This window comes from Callorhinchus milii, unplaced genomic scaffold (assembly GCF_018977255.1).
Source record: "Callorhinchus milii isolate IMCB2004 unplaced genomic scaffold, IMCB_Cmil_1.0 Scaffold12, whole genome shotgun sequence".
Taxonomy (NCBI): domain Eukaryota; kingdom Metazoa; phylum Chordata; class Chondrichthyes; order Chimaeriformes; family Callorhinchidae; genus Callorhinchus; species Callorhinchus milii.
This window is the reverse complement of record NW_024704753.1, coordinates 9,222,892-9,247,545: the sequence shown is the minus strand read 5'-3', so window position 1 is coordinate 9,247,545 and position 24,654 is coordinate 9,222,892. Positions and strand designations below refer to the sequence as shown.

The following is a 24,654-nucleotide window of genomic DNA, read 5'->3' as shown; positions in this document are numbered from 1 at the left end:
CAAATAGTTTTCATTCAAGGCTAAAAGTTAATAAACTGTTGAAATACTTGGAAAGGTTATTTCCTTGTATGGCTTCCGCAGTGCTATTTTATCCAAGCTCTCCAGGTCAAAAAAGTGAGAATTACTGTTATAAAATGGGGAGGTGAGTGGAAGAAACAAGAGAATCTAATAAATTTGAGACATCTTTGCATTCTATCTTGTGAGTGCCCTTGCCTGTGGGTGAATTTAATCTATTGCCATTGAGGCATACCTAAATTCAGTTTTGTGAACACCCCAGATTCTCTCGAAATTAAATCAGTAAATTTTAGCTGTTGGACCACAATGTGCTCTTCAGTGAGATGGTCCAGCAATGGATATTTAATGTGTGCTTTTTCTGGAGTTTGAGACCAGTTTTTCTGGGGGGTTTCTATGGAATTGAAACATAGAAACAGGGGTAGGCCATTCAGCCCCTTGAGCCTGTTCCGCCAGTCTATAAGATTCTGGGCGATCTGTACCTCAACTCCAATTACCCGCCCTTATCCCATATCCCTTGATACCCTGACCTAACAAATATCTATCCACCTCAGTATTGAAAATGTGAAAGGATCCAGCATCCACAGCCCTTTGGAGGAGTGAGTTCCAGATTTCCACTATCCTTTGGGTGTAAAACTTCCTCCTGATTTCACTCCTAAATGGCCTCGTTCTAATTTTCAAGTTATGACCCCTTGGTTTGGATTACCCTACCAGATGAAATAGTTTCTCTATCTACCCTATCAAATCCCTTTATTTAAAAAAACAATTAGATCACTCCCCCAACCTTCTAGACTCAAGGGAATAGAGACCAACATGTTGTAACCTGGCCTCATAATTTAACCGTGTAATCCCTGGTATCATTCTGGTGAATCTGCGCCCCAATATATCCTTCCTGAGGTGTGGTGCCCAAAATTGAATGCAGTACTCCAGATGGGGTCTGACCAAGGCTCTATACGGTTGAAGCATCATTTCCTCTCCTTTATATACCAGCCCCCTTGAGATAAGGGCCATCCCATTAGTCTTTTTGATAACTTTTTCTACGTGTGAGCTTGTTTTTAGTGATTGTTTGTGGACACCCAAATCCCTTTGCTCCTCCACAATTCTTAGTTTCTCACCATTTAGAAAATATTCGGGTTCGCTATTTTTGGATCCATAGTGGATGACCTCACACTTCCCCACATTGAATTCCATCCATCACAGTTCTGCCCACTCATTTAATCTCTGGATTTTCACTTTTTCTTACATGAGTGTAAGCCTTTTCTTTTAGTTTGATGCTACCTCTTACCTCATTTGTTGACCATGATTGTTGAACTAAGTGGAGCTTTTGAGTTTTAGGGGTGTGTACTGGTTTTGTAATATACCAAATTGAAGTCGGTGGTTAACCTTAATGGTTTAAATCCCATTCTACAGTCTTATTTATCCTTTCCGCTAGGATCTTGGTCCCAGCCCGGTTCAGTTGTAACCCATCCCAGCAGTACAGCTCCTTCTTGTCCCAGTACTGATACCAGTGTCCCATAAAATGGAACCCCTCCTTCCCACAACTTTTTCAGCTTCGTTGACTTTTCTGATTTGTTTATCCCTATGCCAATTTGCACGTGGCTTGGGTAATAATCCGGAGGTTACCTCCCTCAAGGTCCTGTTTTTTAATTTAGTTCCTAGCTCCTGGTATTCCCTCACCAGGACCCCTTCCTCTTCCTGACATGGATCACGACAACTGGTTCTTTCTCCTCGCTTTCCAAATTCCTTTCAGCTGCTTCGAAATATCCCTTACCCTAGCACCGAGTAGGACTCTTGATCGCGATTGGCATATCTTCATCTCCCTGTGCTAGGTTATTCTGAGTAAAAATTAATTCTGAAAATTTTTCTTAAATCTAAATTTTATTAATATAAAGTTAATTATTTTGCTTGGGATCATACCTATGTGCATTGAAATTTAAGCTGTGTATCCATGTTTGTTTATGGCCAGGAGTGGAGCTGGGGAAGCCAACACATTTTACTCTGTTCACAAAGGGTGCTGGGAAGGCCCCACTTGATGTGCAATTCACTGGGTCTGCAAAGGGAGAAGCTGTCCGCAACTTTGAAATAATTGACAATTATGATTACTCTCACACTGTCAAGTATACTCCATTGCAGCAGGTGAGTGTCCTCAATGCATTAGGTTGATGTTTTTTCAGGGTTGAAAGCAAGCGTGCTTCAGAAACTGCTTAGACCCGATGTGTGGGTAATGAACCAAGTGGTATTCCCAACAATTCTAATTGTGTGTTTGCAGGGTAATGTTGGAATTGCCGTGACCTATGGTGGCGATCCAATTCCTAAGAGCCCCTTCAGTGTAGGAGTAGCCTATCCACTGGACCTGAGTAAAATTGCAATAAATGGCCTGGAAAACAGTATGTACACTTATTTCCAATTGTATATGGGTATTGAAGCATGGCTGCAGATTTATTATTATAGATTTATTGACTTGTTCTTTTAATAATATTCAGTATTATGAAGTTACTTATGCAGTATTGAATTGGAAGTTTTCAGACCCTTGTCGGTATAATTCATTACTCATAAAATGTACTGTGTATAAATTTCTAGCTGTCTAGCAGCTGAAATGATAACATTCAACTATAACTTTCTCTCTTGATCTGCAGTAGAACTTTGTGTATTTTTAGAAGATCAAGAAAATGCTAAATGGCATTTATTGCATATGAAATAATTGTCTATTTCAAAAACTTTCACTTTTTAGGGGTAGAAGTTGGGAAAGACCAGCAGTTCACAGTAAACACAAAGGGAGCTGGTGGACAAGGTAAAGTGGATGTGAAGATCTCCAGCCCTTCACGGAAACCTGTGCCCTGTGTGGTGGAACCAATTGTTAGTAAGGATGCTAGTGTTGTAAAGTACATCCCCAAGGAAGAGGGGGTCTACACAGTAGACATCACCTATGATGAGAATCCTGTTCCAAGTAGCCCCTTCACTTTAGAAGCCATACTTCCACCAGATCCCTCAAAGGTAAACTTTCAGTTTGTTTAACATGGTGAAATTTGCATTTTCCTATCCTTCGAATAAATTTTGGGCACATTACTCTTAAGCTTGCTATTACACTTTATAAAAGTCAAACAGATTTACATTGTAAATGTATTCAACTGGGAAATGCACAAGCAGCTCAAGTTTCCTTTTCATACTAATGTACTGATTTAAGATGCTCAAAACTGTGTAGTAAACATACCATCTTTTGTAGGTTAAAGCTTATGGACCAGGACTGAAAGATGGTCTTGTGGCCAAATCAGCTGAATTCACCATAGATACCAAAGGAGCTGGCACTGGTGGGCTGGGTCTCACCGTGGAAGGTCCATGTGAAGCCAAAATTGAATGCTCAGATCGAGGGGATGGAACCTGTTCTGTCTCTTATTTGCCAAATGAAGCTGGTGAATATCTCATCAACATTTTATTTGAGGAAGTTCATATTCCAGGGTCTCCTTTCAAAGCAGACATTAAACTACCTTTTGACCCAACCAAAGTTGTTGTTTCTGGTCCTGGTCTGGAGCGTGGAAAGGTTGGAGAAGCTGCAATACTTAATGTTGATTGTTCAAAGGCTGGCCCAGGTGACTTAACAGTGGAAACTGTATCAGAAAAAGGTGCTAAGACTGAAACCCATATTCAGGATAATAGTGATGGTACTTATATAGTGAGCTATATTCCACTGCAGCATGGTATGTACACAATTGAACTCAAGTACGGAGGACAGACAGTACCCAAATTCCCAGCACATGTACAGGTGGACCCAGCAGTTGATACTAGCAATATTAAAGTATATGGACCAGGCATTGAAGGGCGTGGTAAGTTTTTTTTAATTCTTCCAGTCTGACAGTAATTCCCTGTCTTTCCATAACTACTTATTGTGTAACTATTAGCTTGCAAATTAAGACCATTTATCTTTGATTTGATAGAAACTTAAAAGCCATGAACACCAGTGGCTGTAAGAGTAGTACTTATTAGTTTTCTCTGAATTAATATCAATCCTCTACTTCCTAGCACTTGCTGGTGCTGCATGGCAACACTAACACTTAGTTGGTGTTTTTTTTAAATAAAGTCCAACTTTGCCACCCAAATATAGTGGTTATCAATTGGTCTCTCAGGAAGAGAGCAAAATTCATTTTGATTAGTTAAGACGTTTGAAGTGCTTAAAGAAATGTACTTTGTGTGAAGTTAATAGCTTTGGACATGCACATCTGTTTCAGTTTTCTGTGAAGCTACCACTGACTTTACAGTAGACTCCAGTTCACTGACTACAATTGGAGGAAATCACATCAAAACATCAATTGCAAACCCTTCTGGTGCTCGGACGGATTGTTTGATCAAGGATAATGGCAACGGCACTTATGCCGTGGAATACACGCCTTTTGAAAAGGGTGAGCAAAGGTTGAGGCTTCATTTTGAGGCAGCTTTAGAACAAATTAGTTATCGCTCAAGAAAACTAATATTACCCAATCTCATGTACAATAGATTTGTTCTACAGATTCCTTTCAATATTTGAAGCAAGTAGGGTGTTTTGTTCTCTTTGTGTGGTAGTAAAACTACTGCTTTTGTTTTGGTGAAGGTGTTCACACAGTTGCGATAAGCTATGATGATGCGCCTGTACCAAAAAGTCCCTTTGAGGTCGAAGTCGCAGAAGGATGTGACTCCTTGCGTGTTCGTGCTATTGGACCTGGACTTCAGGAGGGGATCACTAATAAACCCAACAAATTCTCTGTGGTAACCAGGTAATCTCAAAGTTAAGTCATAAGTTAATTGTTTAAAACTGAGCTCATTTTGAAGTACTGAAGGTTTTTTTCAATCCAGATATCTTGCGAGTCACCAACATGAGGGAAACTCCAAACCTGGAGTTTCTCATATGTTAGTAACTCGCGAGATATTGGAAGTATTGTAAGCCACGTTTCTCGTGTACCAGATGGTAAAGATAGTAACAACTTTGTAATGCAGGGGGGCAGGAACTGGTGGTCTTGGTATTACTGTTGAAGGACCTTCAGAAGCAAAGATGTCTTGTAAGGACAACAAAGATGGCAGTTGCAGTGTTGAATACATCCCTTATGCCCCTGGAGAATATGACTTGAATATTACCTATGGAGGACAACACATACCTGGTAAGCTCTTAAAATACTGGTTTTAAATATTTTAAAATCTTGACTTGGTAAATTAACGTAAGAACCTGTTAAACCTACCTATTGTTCAAAGAATCTTTAACTTCTGTTGAAATGATGCATAGTAAGCAAGAGACCTTGGTACGATTCGTAGCAGGGCGAAATGTTGGGCAAGTTTCCTACGCCACACACCTCTGTTTATCTAGCAGTAAGTAGAAACCCGGTTGTTAGTTGATTGGCAGATCGCTTTTCTGGGGTAATAATTCCTTAATTTAAAAAAAAAATTAAAAAAAATTGGTCACTCAATTCACCACTGTTTGTGGGATACTGATATGCGCAATTGGCTGCTGCGTTTTGCTCACAAAATATACAGTCAATTACTTTACAGTATATTCCGTGAAATGCTTTGAGATGTCTCAAAAACATAAGGTGCTATATCAAATGCAAAGATTATTATTATTATAGTATTCTATGACATGATACTTAAATGCTCATTGGATGTCTTAATAATAATAATAATCCTTGCATTTAATATAGCGCTTTTCACGTTGGGAGTACGTCCCAAAGCGCTTCACAGAACACGCTGTAACGTGAATTGACTGTATATTTGTGGGCGAACGCGGCAGCCAATTGCGCACAGCAATGTCCCACAAACAGTCGTAGATTGAAAATGACCAAGTTATTATTGTTTTTGTTTTGGAGGGATTATTATTAGGCGTGTGGAGTAAGGAAACTTGCTCAAGGTTTCGCCCTGCCTGGAATTGAACTCGGGTCTCTCGCTTGCAAAGCGAGTGCTCTAACCACTGAGCTACAGGACTCCACAGTCTTCCCTCAGTCTCCTTATCTATTCATTGCACCTTTTCCAAAATGGAAGTTAACTACTAGCAACAAAAGCTGTTTGTTTTTTACGTATTACTATCAATAATGCCCATCATTGGTAAATTGCCATTTACACTAAGTTATTCTGCTTGGGTCAGGATTTCTGTTTACTTTAATACTTTGGGACATCTTGATGACATAAGGTGCTGTATCAAATGCAAGGTTATTATTTTACTTGTACCTCTGCTTATTGAATTCACTAACTCATTTAAACTACACAACCTTTTACATTTCACTTGCATTTAATCAGAAAAAACTTCAAAGTCAGGATACTGGTGTCCTGAGCATTTGATTCGGACCAACTTTCATGAGAGAAATGCATTCTGTGTGGATGCTAGTCGTGCTGAACTTCAGAATTTGCTCTTTCATTGTAATTCTGAAATCTCTCTTCACTCCCACAATCAAAACAATGTAACCAAACAAAGCTAGTATCCATGCATTTTCCATTGCTATTTTACAGGCAGTCCATTTAAGGTACCAGTCAAAGATGTTGTGGATCCAAGCAAGGTTAAGTGCAGTGGGCCTGGGCTGAGTTCAGGAGTCCGGGCCAAAGTTCCACAGGAATTCACTCTAGACTGTAGTAAGGCTGGGAAAGCTCCTCTTGAAGTGGTTGTGCTGGGACCAAAAGGTAAGACTGACCCTAAGCACTTCAATGCTTTTTGTGCTGATTTAGAGTCTTCTGTAGTTTTTGTGCATGCAGGAAAGTGGACAAGATTTTTAAAATATATATTTAAAATGTTTTTTCACGACTGATGACTGTTCTTGCATGATCAATTGATGCACTACAGGGAAGGCTGTGACTTTTTTTTAAAAAAAAGGGGATCACTTGCCACATTCCGGTAACTTGTCAGGTTTGCTGCAAGTAAAAGGTTTTCTGTTCTAGTTGGTGAGGCACAGCCGCAACCATGGCGCAGTCCTCTGAAAGCCATTGCAGACTTCTTTAAAGGCGAGCCAAAGGTTCCTGACAGTGAGACAGGTTCGGATTTGAGCTTAATCATCTCGGCAAGCCAAGAAAAGGTGGCGGGTAATACCACACGTTGGGAACAATTACGCTGGTCCTGTTTGCTTTTACATTTACTAAAAGCTGCCACAGTAGAACTTGCTAGTTTTAACGCTTGAAGTAATGTTGCAGTTTCCATATTGCATTTGTTCAACTTGGCCTAGCTAATCTTGTTAGGAAGGTCCATCAAGATTTATTTCATTGTAGCTACTGAAATTTGTATCTGATCAAAATCGAACAATTTCAAAAGTAGTTGCATGCTCTAAATCAGACTTGACCATCTGCAAGACCTGTGAGATCATGAAGATTTTTACCCTAATAAATTAGTCGTGCTTCTAGCTGGAATTTAAAGGGTTCTTCATGGCTGCTCAGGATCCGAAATAGCTTTATCTTTTCCCATCTGATCTGGTAGGAATTCTTTTTATTTTAAACTTTGCTCATTGAAAGTTTAATTAGCTGGGTTTGCTTTGATATATATAATTAACTTCAAATAACTATGTTGTTTCCTTATGAAGTGTTTATTTCCTAATTAGTTCAGGATTGGTACTAATTTATTTGCTATCAGGCACCTGCCAAGTTAATTCAATATGTAATTGGAATATTTTTTTAGTAAGGTCAAATTAGTGGATTCCATAGTAAAAATATACCTTCCGCAATACAAGTCCAGGACTGTTTGCTCGCCTCCATTTAACCTTGAATAGGTAATGACTTTAATACTGTATGAGCTGGTGGTGTCAATTGGCTCCTTCATCCTAACAATTCTGGTATTGTGTGCACAGCTTGAACCAGCATAAAACAACAAAGTTTTGCCTGTTGGTGGGTATGTTGGTTTCACTGTGGTGGGGTGGTGCTAACAGGTTGTTAAATTCATCTGCAAATGGACTTATTGAGAGCTTTGGCTTGTTCGTTGACACTCCTGTGGATGATGGTGATTCATAATGAGGGAGTAGTATCAACGAGATCCAGCACTGCTTTTCTTTCATTTCCCCCCATGCCTACTGAAAGCAAGTTTGTTTTCTGGCTAGTAAACTTATCCAGAAGCTATTACTAAACGCCAACTGACTAGTCAATCATGGTTTGTACTGTACAATGTCCACACCAGTGAACTCTGAATTGTACATCCTTCTCTTGCAACTGCACTCTGCTTCACCCTCATTTTAAAGCAAACCTTGAAATGTACATAATTAAACTTTTTAAAGGAGTAATTCATAAACCAGTTTCTGGAACTACAGTGCTCTAATGGTTAAACAAAACACAAAATACTGCAGGTGCTGGAAATCTGAAAACAAAAACAGAAGTTGCTGGGAACGCTCAGCATCTATGGAGAAAGAAAAGTGAGTCAACGTTTCAGGTCCATTACCCTTCTTCAGAACTGGGAGGGGGAGGCTTTTAAGGGCTAACAGAAGGGGGAGGCAGGACAAGGAAAACAAAGGAGAAAATGGTGTAGAGGGCAGGGGATAATGGGTTGAAGAGGTGTCAATTTCAGACCATAACAGCCCACCTTCCCCCTCCCCCTCTTCTGTGACCATTCCCACCTCATCTTTGTCCCAGACACACCTTTTCTCTCCCTAATCTGCCTGTTTTGTTGCAAATTCTTCCTTGCCCTTTATTCTGTAGTATTAACACCTCTATTCCCCTGCTTTGTTGCAATCCCCCCCCCTTTGTTTAACACCTCTTTAACCCATCATCCCCTGTCCTCTACCCCATTTTCTCCTTTGTCTTCCTTGCCCTGCCTCCCCCCCTCTCTGTTAGCCCTTAAAAGCCTCTCCCTCCCAACATGTCCCAGTTCTTTTCCTGGCTTTTCCTCCAGCTTTTCGGCTTTTCCTCCAGCCCCCGCACTGTCTCGTGCGGTGTCCCTCAGGGCTTTGTCCTCGGTCCCCTCCTCTTCACCCTCTACATGCTCCCCCTTGGTGACATCATCCGCAGACATGGGGTTAACTTCCACATGAATGCGGATGACACCCAACTCTACCTTTCCTCCTCTACCCTCAACTCCACGACCACCAATGTCCTGACAGCTGCCTGTCTGACATCGAGTCCTGGACGAGAGACAACTTTCTTCAGCTCAGTGTGCGCAAAACTGAGGCCCTCCTGATTGGCTCACGTCAGCGCCTCCGCACCTCAGGCGCTGACAGTATCAGCATCCAAGGCTGCACTCTCCACCTCTCAAAGCCAGTCAGGAACCTCGGTGTTCTGTTCGACCCTGAGCTGTCCTTTCTTCCCCACATCCACCACAACTGGCACCGCCTTCCATCACCTCTGGAACATCGCCAGACTATGGCATTTCCTCACGCTGCTGAAACACTGGTCCACGCCTTTATCACCTCAAGGCTGGACTACAGGAACTCTCTCCTCGCCGGCCTTCCCGGCACCTCCCTCCACAAGCTGCAGGTCATTCAGAACTCTGCAGCTCGTGTACTGTCCCGCACCAGGCTTCGGGACCACATCGCTCCCACCCTCGCTCGCCTCCACTGGCTCCCCATCCCCCAGAGGATCGAATTCAAGATCCTCATCCTCACCTACAAGGCCATTCACGGCCTTGCTCTCTCCAACCTACTATCCCCCTTCTTGGGACGTCCTCCCGACGTGAAAGGCGCTCTATAAATGAAATGTTGTTGTTGTTCTGACGAAGGGTTGTGGACCCGAAACTTAGACTCACTTTCCTTTCTCCATAGATGCTGCCTGACCTGCTGAATGTTCCCAGCGACTTCTGTTTTTGTACTCTTAATGGTTAATTGTCTAGTTAATATACTGAATACCATTTAGTGTAATACTCCTGCATCACTTTGCTTGAATAGCTAATATCCACACTAAATCTAATAAAATGCTCTTCACTTGCAAGTGGATATCCAGGATTTGCACCACTGTGAACTGATATGGGACAATGCACTCTGTAAAGATATTAATCACTTTTTTGTGCAGAGCTGACTACCTGGATTAACAAAGCACATGGGAATTTTTAAAAAAATATTTATCCAAGTCTAATGTGTATGTATCCAGATTTTTAACATTTCCTTTTTCTTTCTCTCTCGCTCCCAGGCACGATTGAGCCTGTTGAAATTATTGACAATGGTGTTGGAACTTACACAGTCAGATACACGCCTTCACTTGAAGGGCCTTACTCCATTTCCGTAAAGTATGCAGATGAAGACATTGCTCGCAGGTAACTTAAGTGTAAATCTCTTGCACTTTTCTTTATTTCTTTTCCCCCCCTTCATGTGTTACACAAAATAAGTCATCAATTTTTATGTAACAAAATAAAGTGATATCTATAATACAAGTCTCTTAGTTTTTTTAAATATTGTCAACAAGGGAACCGTTTTTCTCTACCACAGGCAAAGCTGGAAGGATTTAAGGGATCAGATTGTCGATTCAAACTTGGCTGCACCCAATCTGACTTGCACATTCCTTTGCATAGATTTTTCTGGATGCCATAAATTTTGTGGTTCGAGTTAAAATATTATCTAGGCTTACATCCATTTAACTGGCTTGTTGCTCTGCCTATATTTATTACTTTACAGTTTGCTTTTTCTTATGCAGCTACCGAAAAGAGAAAAGCCTTCAGAGCCAAACTATTTTTAGTTAAGTTTTACCTTTTTGGATCCAAAACAGTACAGCTGGATCACCCTGTGCATTGTCTTGCTTGACTGTGTGAAAACAAGTATTGTGGCTGGAATTGTTTCCTCTCTCACCCCTGCCCCCCCCCCCCCCCCCCCCCCCAATACGGTCCAACATCAGATTAGTTTGAAAAGTTTTAGTGCTGAGTAGTTGAGGCTCAAGTGCAATTTCACAAAGAAATAATCTGTTACATTTTTGTAAGAAATATTGGCAGACTTGTTTTTTCCCTTTTTAATTCCCCCCTCCGCAACAGCATTATCGCCTTCAGCTCATTCTAAGTCATACCAAGAGTGCAATGCCTCAGTACATCTGAACATTTAACCCGTGAATCACTAGAGGGTTTTGTTTGAGTGTTGACTAATAGCTAACGTGGGGTATTGTATATGAGTAATTATTCTCTTGCATTTAAATGCAATCTAAGTTCTCTGTAAATGCATTACTGAACTCGGGATAGGAAAACCATGCATTTTCAGACAGGAGTGCAGTATTAATTACCTTTTTAGCATACCATTCCAGTGTCCCAACAATAGACCAAGAATTTAAGTAATTTACTTGCATGCTGCAATTGCCTGCCAAGTGCTTATCAAATGCATTTCTTTTCATGTAGTCCTTTCAGAATGAAAGTACTGCCAACTCATGATGCCAGCAAAGTAAGAGCCAGTGGACCAGGCCTTAATGCCACAGGTGTACAGGCCAGCCTACCTGTGGAATTCACAATTGATGCCAAAGATGCTGGAGAAGGACTCCTTTCTGTACAAATCACTGTAAGTTTTTGCTAATATTATCTGACCCAATGGATAAACATAATACATGAACTTTGTATAAAGCATTTGTTTTTTTTAAATAATGTCACTGACTTTCTTTCCTGCAAACTGAGAGCTTGATGTGCAATCCTGGCTTACACTGCAAAATAGTTGAGATAAGTTTGTACAAACTGGATGCTTTGTAACGCAGGCACGCTGCTGTACTGGAATCATAAGAAAATGCTGCTTGTGGAATCACTCCCAGTGTAAGACGTTGACTGGGAAAATGGGCTAGAGAGATTTCTTTACCTAAATTGTTCTTTTGCCATTAATATCTTTTAAATTGCTATCTGTTGTAGTCGCTTGTCTTAGTTCTGAAGGCTTAGTTGGTGTTCGCCAAGGCAAGCACTCTGAGATGCTACCTGTGTGGAGGGCGCTGTATAATTGCAAGTTGTTGCTGTTGTGTTGGACCCATTGGTTAAATCTAATTGCAAATGAGCTGCTTATTAAAGTGGTAACTAAGGAAATTTTCAAAGACATCACCATAAGAGTGAACTTCATTATAATAGTGTGAGATCGAATAGTAAAACCTTTTTCTTTAGGACCAAGAAGGAAAGCCCAAGAAGGCGAATATCCACAACAATAATGATGGCACATACAGCGTTTCCTACATACCAGATAAGGCTGGACGTTACACTATCGTCATCAAATATGGTGGAGATGAGATCCCCTCGTCGCCTTACCGAATCCGTGCGGTAGCTACTGGTGATGCCAGCAAGTGCACAATGTCAGGTAACCAAGGGTACAATGTTAGAATTGCTAAAGTCCTCATCAGTTTCATTTGTAGAAGTGTTCTTATTTCTTTCCTGGATCTAAAATCTTAATTTTATGAATTACTTTTGTCCAACTAGAATGTTACCAATGTGCCTCTATAAAGACAGTTTTAAATTTTTAGGATTAAGGCTGGATACCAACAGCTGTGCTCTGGTCAAACATTCTGTTTATATAGTATTGTAGTTGATATGCAGGGTGGGAACTGGAAACCACATTCATGTAGAGAAAGATTAACTCAATGCTTAACTAATGAGTGTCCACTTAACAGCCCATTTCAATAAATCTGATCAAGGAGAGGTGCAATCTCATAACAGACTTTCAATGCTTCATTCATAAAAGTAATGATTTCACTACTCAGCATAATGTATTGCTACTTTAGGGCCTGGTGTTGGACCCACTGTTCAGTTGGGAGAAGAATTGGGGATTGTGGTTGATGCGAGAACTGCAGGCAAAGGCAAGGTCACTTGCATAGTCTCCACCCCTGATGGAACAGAAGTGGAGGCAGAGGTTGTTGAGAATGACGATGGAACATATAACATTTTCTATACTGCGCCTGAGAAAGGAACCTACGTTATTTACGTGCGTTTTGGAGGAGTAGATCTTGTGAACAGTCCACTCCATGTAGTGGTAAGACTTTCATGTTATTCAGAGCCTGTGCAGATTTAATTTAGTATGGATATAATAAAGCATCTACTCATAAGATTGTTCAAATTGAAGTGTTTTTTCCATAACTTCAGTTTATAGAATACTATATGTATCAAATTGCTTTATAGTTTTGTAATAAAAATATTAATAATAATCCTTGCATTTAATATAGCACCTTATCACGTCATCTAGACGTCTCAAAGCACTTCACAGAATATACTGTAAAGTGAATTGACTGTATATGTTATGGGCAAAAGAATGCAGTAGTTGCGAAGTTCAATTTAATATTGTTCATTTTCAAATTTGGTGCTGCCTGTACATCCAAGACTGCTTCATGAGTTTTTAATTAAGTTTTAACTATAAAAACTTTGTTTTTCTCCTGGCAAGGACATCTTAGTCCCACACATAAGCTTGAAGTGAGTGACCTGCGGAGATTGTTAGGTTCTCCTCCCTTAACCCCTCTGTAGATCTGGAAGTGGAACGAGCTGTGCACGTGTAGGATTGTATTCCCAGCCAAGCTTAGGGATAAAAGATGCCTGTTCAAGAGATGTTGAAGTGTCTGGCAGCCTTGGGACTCGAACAACTGCTTTTACCTGGAAACAATGCTATAATGGCTGCCTGCTGGTTATTTTTAGTATTGTGTGTTTTAAAAATAATGATTTCCAATTCAAATGGTATTTAAGAATCTAAAGGGCAAGCACGTTTTAAAAGGCGGGTGCTTTACTTTGTCAGAAAGCTGGTATTGCTGCACATACCTGTTTTTATAGATGGAATGTTTGGTATGATGCCTGTGGAAATTGTGTACATTTCTTCTTTAAGGGAGTGTCAAACTAGGATTTATCAGGTTCTTTTTCCAGAAGTAGTAATTTTCAGGCATTAATTTGGTTCTAAGTTTCCAAAAAATAATTTACGCTTCTTGCTTGATTGACAAGCATACAGAAAATAACCTCAAATGGGTAGCTGTGAATTGTTGATGGGCTCCAAGTGCTGATCGATCACCTATTTTATTCCTTGCCGTATCTTGATATAGTTTGCCTTAATAGAAAGTTTTAGATTTTATTTTAAAATATTTTGGGAAGTTTATTTCTGTAATCTGTTATTTCAAATCTAGTGACTTGACAACCGGGACTTGTACCTGTAGTTTTAGATGTGCTTTGGAAAAACTAACTTGCTGTTTACCCTTCCCCAGGCCACAGATGAAGTTCCAATAGTGCCGCAGCAACTAGCACAACAGCAGCAAACTCTAAATGCGTATCCCCCTGGCTTCCAACCCTGGGTACAAATTTTAATACATTGAGTTTTTTTTATATTCCCTTTTAATTTTTCTTCCTAATCTAGTGTTCGAGGCTTGCTGGGTGGGACCTGTCATCTGGAATGCTTGATTTTCTTCCCTTTTCATAATTTAAAAAATTAGTTATCGCCATGAATATTGAGTTAATTGTTGGAAATATTCTTAACACTTTTTAAATGTCAGTGTAGTGTTACATGCAATTCCTAGTTACAATGGCCAGATTCTTTGTGTAAACTCTAATATGCAAGGTTTCCACTGCAGTAGTTCTGCAGCTGTACTATGGATTGATAGGAGGTAATGTAGGCCAAGAGATTACTTTGGAGTGTGTTCAATTCCTAATTCTTGTGTTGATGTGATTGGCAGCTTTTATTTTTCCACATTTTCCTGAAATAGTGCATACATTCAGTCTGAAAAGGCAAATCACATAGACTGCATTGTTGGAAAGTCAATGTGTTTCAGAGATTCCTGAGTCTTATCATTTTCAGCAAAAACAATGTGGTTTTGCTGCTGAAGTGGATGACAACAAAATCCATTAAAGAGACTAGTTAGTACAAAAGAGTACCTTGGATAATTCTAGGATAAATATTTATCCTGTTTTGATTTATTTCTGACACTACAATTCCTTTAACAAGGAAACCTGTACTTATAAACGGTGTGGAAAATTAAATTGTAAGATTGCTTAGCTGAAACCTTAATCTTGATTTATTTTCTGATTTCATACCATACACTAATATAGCTGGAGTCTGGCTAGGTGAACTGATGTAAAGGTGCTGAAATATGAGTGTTCTCCATGTTTGTTGGTCCCCCTGGGTGTGAACTGACTCGTTTTGGCACTCAAAAGCCTAACATAGCTTTGCCCATTCATTTCTGCATGTAAACATTCTCTCCAAACGGGGTAAGATTTTAGTGTAAATGGTATTCATGTAATCTCACTGAAATGGCCAAAATATGAAGTTGACCAGCATTATGATACTGACAATTATAAACAGGTTTTGGGGAGCTAAGTTCTTGTTATCCAAAAAGGAGTATTTTAGAAACTGAAGACCAAGCTTGCTTGAATCTATCACAGTCCCTCTGCAGACAGGCCCACCATACCCAGGCTGCTATTTTAGTATTTCTTGCTTTATTTTGGTGCTGATGTCATTTCATCTGCTGTTCTCAACCACTAGTACTTGAGATACTTTAACTGTAATTGGCTTTGTTTCATAGTGTTATGTTGCTTTGCTGTTAGCACCCATGTTTGAAAATTGTGCCATATGAGGCATTCTAAGCAGAATGGAAGTCATATAATGGTTGGTGCACACGTAAAATTGTTGAATTTGGAAGTTTAGATGTAAATGTTATCTTGCAGTTGCATGCACCAAATTCCTTTCATTCAACTTTCCTTAATTTTACTGAACAAGTTACTATTATATGATGTTTCAATCTACATTTCACTGCCTTTGTTGCTTCACTGTTCGTTCTAGGGCCAGAAACTTTCCCAACTGGATTCACCACCTGTTACTCTCTCTCCATTTCTCCTATCTGCTATTGTGAAGCCACATTGCAGACTGGTTGAACTATCTTAATAGCAGCTGGTAACTTTGACAGTTGATTGCAGACTAAGTTGTTGTTACAGCTGATGTGCAGAAGGATGAAGAGGCACTACTTCAAAATACCATTTTCATGTTATTTGCTGAAAATGCAGCTTCAGCGATAGTGGCACCAAAAAGATTGCACTTTCTAAAGCTGCTGAAAAACTCCATCTAGCCCCTAACAAGCTTTTTGGGTTATCACAGTTCAGATTTCTGAGTTATCCAATTTTTTCCAAAAGGAAAGTGACTTATTACCCACCCTTCTATTAGGTTTGACGCTGCAAAAACTTTGTCGCTCGAGTGATGCTTGTCATTTTCATTACAAAAATATGTTCATCTTAAAAGCCTAATACTGTAGCTCAATGGCAATGATGGATGTTTCATTTACAATCTAAATCAATGTTGTACAGTAGTAATTTTGTATTATATGAATACTTCTGCCTTATTACCAACTGCATAAAATGCACAATCGTTTTTGACACAAACTCAAATAAAATAGCAATTTGACAATTGTGCCAATACTTATATGCAAATGTTTAGTAACATTGTCTGCATGGTTTTGAAATGTTTTCATATCCTTAAGGTTACAGATGGTTCTTACCTGCCAGTGTCCGAAATGGATGGTGTGGGCTTCAGACCTTTTGATATTGTCGTTCCTTTTTCTCTCAGAACTGGGGAGATCACAGGTAAGTTTTTTTTTAATATCACATCGGAGGTATGTTTTATAAGTTTCCTAATTATGTATTCAAAGCCTTTTCTTAATCTGTGCGTTTCAATATGTTCCAGCCAAGATTTAAATTTCTAATATTTTTTGGTGTCACTCTAACATTTCTTTGCAATTTTGCTTACAAACAGAGTAAAATCCTAAATTAAGTAATTGATATACTGAATAATTATTAATCCACGTGTCTAAAGTAATATTCACTGTACAATAGTTCTTCCCTCCTTCCTATGCTGTACACTGTCCCTAAGTGAAAGGCACTATACAAATGTAGTGTTGTTGTATATAAAGGCATTGCCTGGTTCAGCACGAAGATATAACTGGTTCATACTGTGGGCTGTGATCCTCACCGAACCTGGATCACTCCAGGTGGCACCTTCCCCCTGACAGAGGCCATACCACTTGGCTAAAACCTTCCATCATACCTCATGACCTAACCGCCGTGGTGACAGTGTGGCTTTCATCTCCCGGTCCCCACTCAGCCTATCCCCTTACTCCTCCGGAACCTTCTCCTTTGAGCACTGTACTCTTTATGACCCCTCCAACCTTTCCCTCAAAATTCGCCTTATTTGTCGCCCTCCCCCACCTTCATCCCCGATATTTCCCCTCCTATCTTCCATATCCCTCTGCTCCGACCGCCTCCTCATTCTAGGTGACTTCAACCTCCACTTCATCCCCTCCTGCTCTACCTCTGCTGACTTCTCCTTTCCTCCTACAATCTCTCCCTCCACATCCGCTCCGCCACCCACAACCACGATTATCCCCTTGACCTGGTGATCACCCAGGAGCTCACCGTCTCGGACATCACTATCACTGATAAAGCCATCTTGGACCATCACTTCATCTCCCTTATCTCCGTACCCTTTCCCCCTACTCAACACACTTCTATCACTTAGCGCCCTTGGAAAAAAATCTCCCCACTCTCTCCCACTACTCCTTCCTCGATAGGACCCCACCTATCCTCTATCTCTCTTCTCCACAACTCCCTCTCCTCCATCCTTGACTCCCTTGCCCCCCTCAACTCCCGAACCGCCTCATATTCCCATATCAAGCCATCTCTGATCCCCCAAGGCCTAAGTGCGCATCGCCAAACGTACCTGAGTTAAATCAAATCTAACGGTCCATCGGCAGATCTGGCTGGAACATACTAAAACTTGTCGCTCCTCCCTCTCCTCCGTCAAATCATCCTTTTACTGCAGCATCCTTTTACTGCCTTGGAGGCCAAGGACAATCCCAGGCTCCTTTTCTCCACCACTAATCACCTCCTCCGTTCACTTTCCCACGCCTTGCCCATCCTCTCCTCCAATTCCAACTGCAAGGAAATGTTAGACTTCCTTGAATCCAAAATCCAAGGGATTTGTTCGGCTACCTCATCCCCAGTCCACTGCTATCCCCTCGCCACCTCCCCCCACTCATCCCTTCGACCCTGTCTCCTCCTCTTCCCTTACCGCCATCATTTAAAAAATGAGGCTCAACACCTGCATCCTCGACCCATCCCCACCCCTCTCCTCAACTTCTAGCTCCCCCTCCTGGCACCTCTTTTAACCGATATCATCAACCTCTCCTTGTGCACTGCTCCCACCTCCCTATGAGCAACTGTCATCACCCCCATCCTCAAAAAAACCTTCCCTGGATCCATCTCTACTCCAGCTATCACCCCATCTCTAACCTTCCATTCCTCTTCAAGGCCCTGCAACCAGTCGTCACGTCCCAGCTTCGCTCTTTCCTGTCATTCCCGCTCTGAACCCCTGCACTGTCACGTGTGGTATTCCTCTGCGCTCTGTCCTTGGTCCCCTCCTCTTCAATATCTACATGCTCGCCCTTGGTGACATCATCTGCAGACATGGAGTCAACTTCCACATGTATGGAGATGACACCTAATCTACCTGTCTGCCTCCACCCTCGAATCCAGGACCACTGCTGTCCTCACAGCTTGCCTGTCAGACATCAAATCCTGGATGAGAGCTAACTTCCTTCCACTTGAATGTCAACAAGACCGAGACGCTCCTGCTTGGCTCCCGTCAGTGCCTCCATACCTCTGCTGCTGACAGCATCTCCCTCCATGGATGCACTACGCACCTCACGAAGCCAATACAGAACCTTGGCATCCTGTTCGACCCTCAACTGTCCTTAATACTCCACATGCGTGCCATGACCTGTTCTGCTTTCTCCACCTCTCAACATTGCTCAGCTCCACCACTGTCTCATACACAAGAGACCCTCATACACACACATAACATCCAGGCTCGACTGCGCAAATTCCCTACTTGTTGGCCTCCCCAGCCCCATAGTCTACAGATCATTCAAAACTCTGCAGCCCATATCCTCCTGCTCCAGGTGCTGTGACCCTATCACCCCCATCCTCACACAGAGGATACAGTTCAAGGTTCTGGTCCTCGCTTTGAAAGCTCTCCATGGCCTTGTTCCCCACTACCTCTGTGATCTTCTAAACCCTTACCAATCTGCCCGCTCTTTGCTCAGTGGGCTCGGGCCTGTCCCTACCTCGCCCGCCCCACCATTGGTGGGCAGGCGTTCAGCCACTCTGACCCCACCCTGTGGAACTCCATCCTGCAGTCCCTCTCCCTTGCCTCCTTTAAGACCCATCTCAAGATCTTCCTTTTCGACTGTGCCTACGATCACCCCCTCCCCACCACCCTCCCCGATCCCCAGCTCAGGTCCAAAACACTGATCGTCCAGCACCTTGGGACATCTTCCCAACATGAAAGGTGCTATACAAATGTAATTTTGTTGCTGTTGATTGATTGGCTGATCTTAAAGAACATTTAAGAGAGAAGTAGATCATTATTTGGGAAGGACAAGTTTGCAGGGTTATGGGGAGAGGGTGGGGGAGCGCGATTGTGCTGGCTCTTTTCAAAGAGCCAGCACAAACATGGGCAGAATAGCCTTCTGTGCTCTATAATTCTATGATTCTTTGATGATTGGTGGCAAGCGATTCAAGATTCCATTTTGGAGATGCTTGTTTGGATTTGGACCAGTATATGTGTTGGTGCTGACAGCTGTTTTCTAACGTAGTATGTACTTTGAAGTATCACTGATTTGAAAATTATATACTGGTTTTGTTCAGAAATTTTTCAAATTAAGCTTGAATTTTCTCCTGTCTCTCATTTTCTCCCTTGCCCTTTCCCTGCCACCTTATCTTGCCATTCATGCTAATACTGTTCCACTAATGCAAGTAACCCATTGGTTGTCTATCCCAAAGCTGCTCAATTCATTGTGATGAATGTTAGCTGGGTATATAACGGTAAGGATGTGCGGAAAAGGAGAAAGATGGTAAATCTGATCTATAATAATCCTTGCATTTGATATCGTGCTTTTCACATCTTCACAGAATATACTGTAAATTGAATTGACTTTATACTTGTGGTCGAAACGCGGCAGCCAATTGTGCACAGCAGTGTCCCACAAACAGTCGTGGATTGAAGTGACCAATTTATTATTGTTTTTTTCTTGAGGGATTATCAGGCGTGTGGAGTAAGGAAACTTGGAAAGTAAGGTTCACCCTGCGGGGAATCAAACCCTGGTCTCTTGCTTGCAAGGCAAGTGCTCTAACCACTGAGCTACAGGACTCCACAGTTGGCAAGCCTGACCCAGAGGAGTTTGTGTCTTTTAATGAGTGGCAATCTTGGCTTATTTTCTTTGCCTCCTCTAGAGGCAAAGAATCCTTCAAGGGAAGGGAAGGGAATCCGCTCCGCGGTCACTTCCCCTCCAACTTCCACCCACCACCCACCCCTTCCCTCCCACACTCCGACTCCTACCCATCCTCCCCTACACACCTTCGTACCCGTTTCCCCACCCTCTGTCACTGAACTCATCCTATCCCTAAAACCAACCACCTGCTCCCTTGACCCCATCCCCACTCCACTCCTTATCTCCCAGCTCCATTTTCTTGCCCCACACATCACTGACATCATAAACCTGTCCCTCTCCTCTGGCTCTGTCCCCATTCCATTAAAAACTGCCATCATCACGCCCACCCTGAAAAAACCCTCCCTTGATGCGTCGCAGCTATCAAGCTACCGGCCCATCTCCAACCTCCCCTTTCTCTCCAAGGTCTTGGAAAGAGTTGTCGCCTCCCAACTGCGCTCTTTCCTCTCCACCCATTCTCTTTTTGAACCCCTTCAGTCAGGTTTCCGTGCTGCTCATAGCACAGAAACTGCCCTGGTCAAGGTCACCAATGATATCCTGACTATCTGTGACCAGGGCTCCCTCTGTCTCCTCGTCCTCCTCGACCTATCGGCAGCATTCGATACGGTCGACCACGCTATCCTACTCCACCGCTTGTCCTCCCACCTCAACCTTCAAGGCACTGTCCTTGAATGGTTTAGCTCTTACCTTTCCCACCGTCTTCACTTCGTCTCAACGAATGGCTTCTCCTCCACCCCCCGTACTGTCTCATGTGGTGTCCCTCAGGGCTCTGTCCTCGGTCCCCTCCTCTTCACCCTCTATATGCTCCCCCTCGGTGACATCATCCGCAAACATGGGGTTAACTTCCACATGTATGCGGATGACACCCAACTCTACCTTTCCTCCTCTACTCTCAACTCCACGACCACCGATGTCCTGACAGCCTGCCTGTCCGACATCGAGTCCTGGACGAGAGACAACTTTCTTCAGCTCAACGTGCGAAAAACCGAGGCCCTCCTGATTGGCTCACGTCAGCGCCTCCGCACCTCAGGCGCTGACACCATCAGCATCCAAGGCTGCACTCTCCACCTCTCAAAGCCAGTCAGGAACCTCGGCGTTTTGTTCGACCCTGAGCTGTCCTTTCTCCCTCACATCCGCACCACAACTGGCACCGCCTTCCATCACCTCCGGAATATCGCCAGACTACGGCACTACCTCACCCCTCACGCTGCTGAAACCCTGGTTCACGCCTTTGTCACCTCAAGGCTGGACTATGGGAACTCTCTCCTCGCCGGCCTTCCCGCACCTCCCTCCACAAGCTGCAGGTCATTCAGAACTCTGCAGCTCGTGTACTGTCCCGCACCAGGCTTCGGGACCACATCACTCCCACCCTCGCTCGCCTCCACTGGCTCCCCATCCCCCAGAGGATTGATTTCAAGATCCTCATCCTCACCTACAAGGCCATTCACGGCCTTGCTCCCTCCTACCTCTCCAACCTACTATCCCCCTACCTACCTGCCCGTACCCTCCGTTCCTCTGGCTCCGGTCTGCTCCACGTCCCCCGCCCCAACCGCCCTACTATCGGTGGTCGGGCCTTCAGCCTCTCAGCCCCGAGGCTCTGGAACTCCATCCCCCAGTGCCTTCGCCTTGCTTCCTCCCTTTCCTCCTTCAAGGCCGGTCTCAAAACCTTTCTCTTTGACCGTGCCTTCAGCTCCCCTCTCGACTCTCTTCCTCCTCCTCGCTCCCTCCCTTCCCTCCCCTCACCCTGACCATTTCCCCCTCCTCTCTCCCTCCCTTCCCTCCCCTCACCCTGACCATTTCCCCCCTGCTCGGGTCATGACCCAACTGTGCAGCGCCTTGGGACGTCCTCCTGACGTGAAAGGCGCTCTATAAATGGAATCTTGTTGTTGTTGTTGTAGAGCACTTATTTATGCTTTGAATCAGCAGTTTTTCTGGTCTGTGTAGCTGGTTTACACAAAGTAATGCCTTCTTTTCAAACCCAACTGCACCATCTGTGAAGCTGCTTTGCAATGCTGCCATTAGTCCTCACCCTCACCTACAAGGCCATTCACGGCCTTGCTCCCTCCTACCTCTCCGACCTACTATCCCCCTACCTACCTGCCCGTACCCTCCGTTCCTCTGGCTCCGGTCTGCTCCACATCCCCGGCCCCAACCGCCCGACCATCGGTGGCCAGGCCTTCAGCCTCTCAGCCCCTAGGCTCTGGAACTCTATCCCCCAGTGCCTTCGCCTTCCTCCCTTTCCTCCTTCAAGGCCGGTCTCGAGACCTTTCTCTTTGACCGTGCCTTCAGCTCCCCTCTCGACTCTCTACCCCCTCCCTTCCCTCCCCTCACCATTCTCCCCCTTGTTCGGGTCCTGACCTAACTGTACAGCGCCTTGGGACGTCCTCCCGACGTGAAAGGCGCTCAATTAAATGGATTCTTGTTGTTGCAGTCCTTTATCTGAAACTAGGTTCTGCATGATTTTGTTTTACAGGTGAAGTTCAAATGCCTTCTGGCAAAACTGCTACACCAGAAATCACTGACAATAAGGATGGTACAGTCACTGTTAAATATGCTCCCATAGAGGCTGGATTGCATGAGATGCACATCAAGTACAATGGCAATCATATCCCAGGTGAGGAGCTTCACTGCAAATGTGTCCAGTTACTAATTCCTAAAAACTCCCACAATGAGACTGTATTCATAAACAAAGGTCAGATCAAATTTTATATATTGAGTAAATTTCACAGTTGAGTCAGAAGACCTATACCCTGAAAAAGATCTTGAATTTGAGTCTTCCAGCAATGCCAATTTTGGAGCACATATTAAGACTAGACTCTGAACTTACGTTGATGGTATATTTTCCATTTCAGAGAGTCCATTGCAGTTCTATGTGAACTATGCAAGCAGTGGACATGTGTCTGCATATGGCCCAGGACTCGTCTATGGTGTTGTGAACAAACTAGCCACATTCACAATCGTAACAGAAGATGCTGGAGAAGGTGAGGAATTTTGGATGAAGGCACTTTATATCTTCCAGAACACCCATCCTCCATTGAGCTGTCTTAAATTCTGGTCTCAACCACACTAACTAGTAACTTGTGCTAGTTACTCACTGCTTTCTGGATTTATAAAAAAAACTTGCTCGATGTATTTTGTAGCTAAGATCTCAATCCATGAAACTAGGTATGAGTAATTGTATCAACCTGAATGTATGCAGAAGGACCACACATTATGGAGCGTTGAAATGGCATGTTCCAGTTCAGTAAAACTTCAGTGTTTTCTCCACTCAGGTGGTCTGGACGTAGCCATTGAGGGGCCTTCCAAGGCTGACATCAGCTGTACGGATAATAAGGATGGCACCTGCACAGTCTCTTACCTCCCGACCTTCCCAGGAGATTACAGTATTCTTGTTAAATACAATGAGAAGCATATCCCTGGAAGTCCTTTTGCTGCCAAGATTACAGGTAGAGACATTTCGCATACTGTCTTTTATAAGTGCACAGGAATAACCAAATGGTTAAATTAAGCGTCTTTGTTATGTTGAAGTGGTATAAGTGCCATATTCATAGACTCTTCACAATACTTAAACCTCTGAGCATGAATGCCAGATGTGGAGCACCAAATTGTTCCAAGTTGTAGAAATGTCCATATTTGTATATGGATGCTCTGATATATTGTGCAGGAAGCAGGCAAACAATATGTAAGAAGTAGTAATGGAACTTGAGCTATGATCTCGAGACTTTGCAAAGGAAAGATTTTCATTAATGAATGCTGCCAAGATTGCCTTGTGACCCAGGGAAAAATTACAGAAACCACTTTTGAATTTACTGATCTGGAAAAAGTAATTACCCCCAGAGGGTATTTTTAGTTAAATAAAATGCACAGCAGATAACTGCCATCAATTTTGAAACTACCAATGGTTAACAACTTTATTGCGGTTCAAATATTGTCAATGTAACATACTGAAAATGATCACAAACATCATTTGCATTTGTTGCGTTGGCTTGAAATGTGTTTATTTTTAGATCCCACCTTGCGAAGGTCACAGGTTAAAGTTGGCTCAGCCGCTGACATCTCCCTGGATATCAATGAAAGTGACCTCAGCCTGTTAACAGCAAACATTAAAGCACCGTCTGGCCGAGATGAACCATGCCTGCTGAAGAGACTGCCCAACAACCATATTGGTAAGTGACCAAGAACATCAAATTCTTAGTTCTGATGTGTGAAGTGTGCATACATTTGTTATGGACAACTTTAATCATTCATTCAAACTAAGGTATTTGCAAGATTAACACTAAATTAAAGTATTTAGTGGCTTCCTCAATTAAGTCAGTTCTGACTTCTCAGGGAACGATAACGTATTCCCATTTGGCAAGAGCTTGCCTCTATATTTGTGGATTTCAAAAGACTCATTACAGATCCTTTTTTTTAAAAAAAGCAAAGTAGCTTTGCTCATAAACTAAGAGCTAGAGTAATATTCTAATCTGAGGTAAGTTCTTGCCTCTAACTTAGAAGTTGCTGTTGCTAGAAACCTTTAGAATGTAGATATGAAATTCTAATGTTCTG

The 24,654-nt window shown here is 42.7% G+C and overlaps 1 protein-coding gene across 1 annotated transcript in view; it reads left to right on the top strand.

Moving 5' to 3' along the window:
- LOC103190036 (filamin-B) overlaps positions 1–24,654 on the top strand; it is a gene marked incomplete at its 5' end in the record, with an annotated part of 73,613 nt that overhangs the window by 16,164 nt on the left and 32,795 nt on the right. The window contains 18 exons of the mRNA XM_007910642.2: positions 1,979–2,148; positions 2,282–2,399; positions 2,744–3,006; positions 3,236–3,833; positions 4,236–4,406; positions 4,595–4,757; positions 4,978–5,138; positions 6,475–6,642; positions 10,054–10,177; positions 11,240–11,396; positions 11,978–12,167; positions 12,589–12,836; positions 14,044–14,130; positions 16,303–16,405; positions 22,580–22,720; positions 22,959–23,087; positions 23,379–23,552; positions 24,114–24,272. Of these exons, the coding sequence (XP_007908833.2) occupies positions 1,979–2,148; positions 2,282–2,399; positions 2,744–3,006; positions 3,236–3,833; positions 4,236–4,406; positions 4,595–4,757; positions 4,978–5,138; positions 6,475–6,642; positions 10,054–10,177; positions 11,240–11,396; positions 11,978–12,167; positions 12,589–12,836; positions 14,044–14,130; positions 16,303–16,405; positions 22,580–22,720; positions 22,959–23,087; positions 23,379–23,552; positions 24,114–24,272 (3,324 nt within the window). The remainder of the gene's footprint in view (positions 1–1,978; positions 2,149–2,281; positions 2,400–2,743; positions 3,007–3,235; positions 3,834–4,235; positions 4,407–4,594; positions 4,758–4,977; positions 5,139–6,474; positions 6,643–10,053; positions 10,178–11,239; positions 11,397–11,977; positions 12,168–12,588; positions 12,837–14,043; positions 14,131–16,302; positions 16,406–22,579; positions 22,721–22,958; positions 23,088–23,378; positions 23,553–24,113; positions 24,273–24,654) is intronic.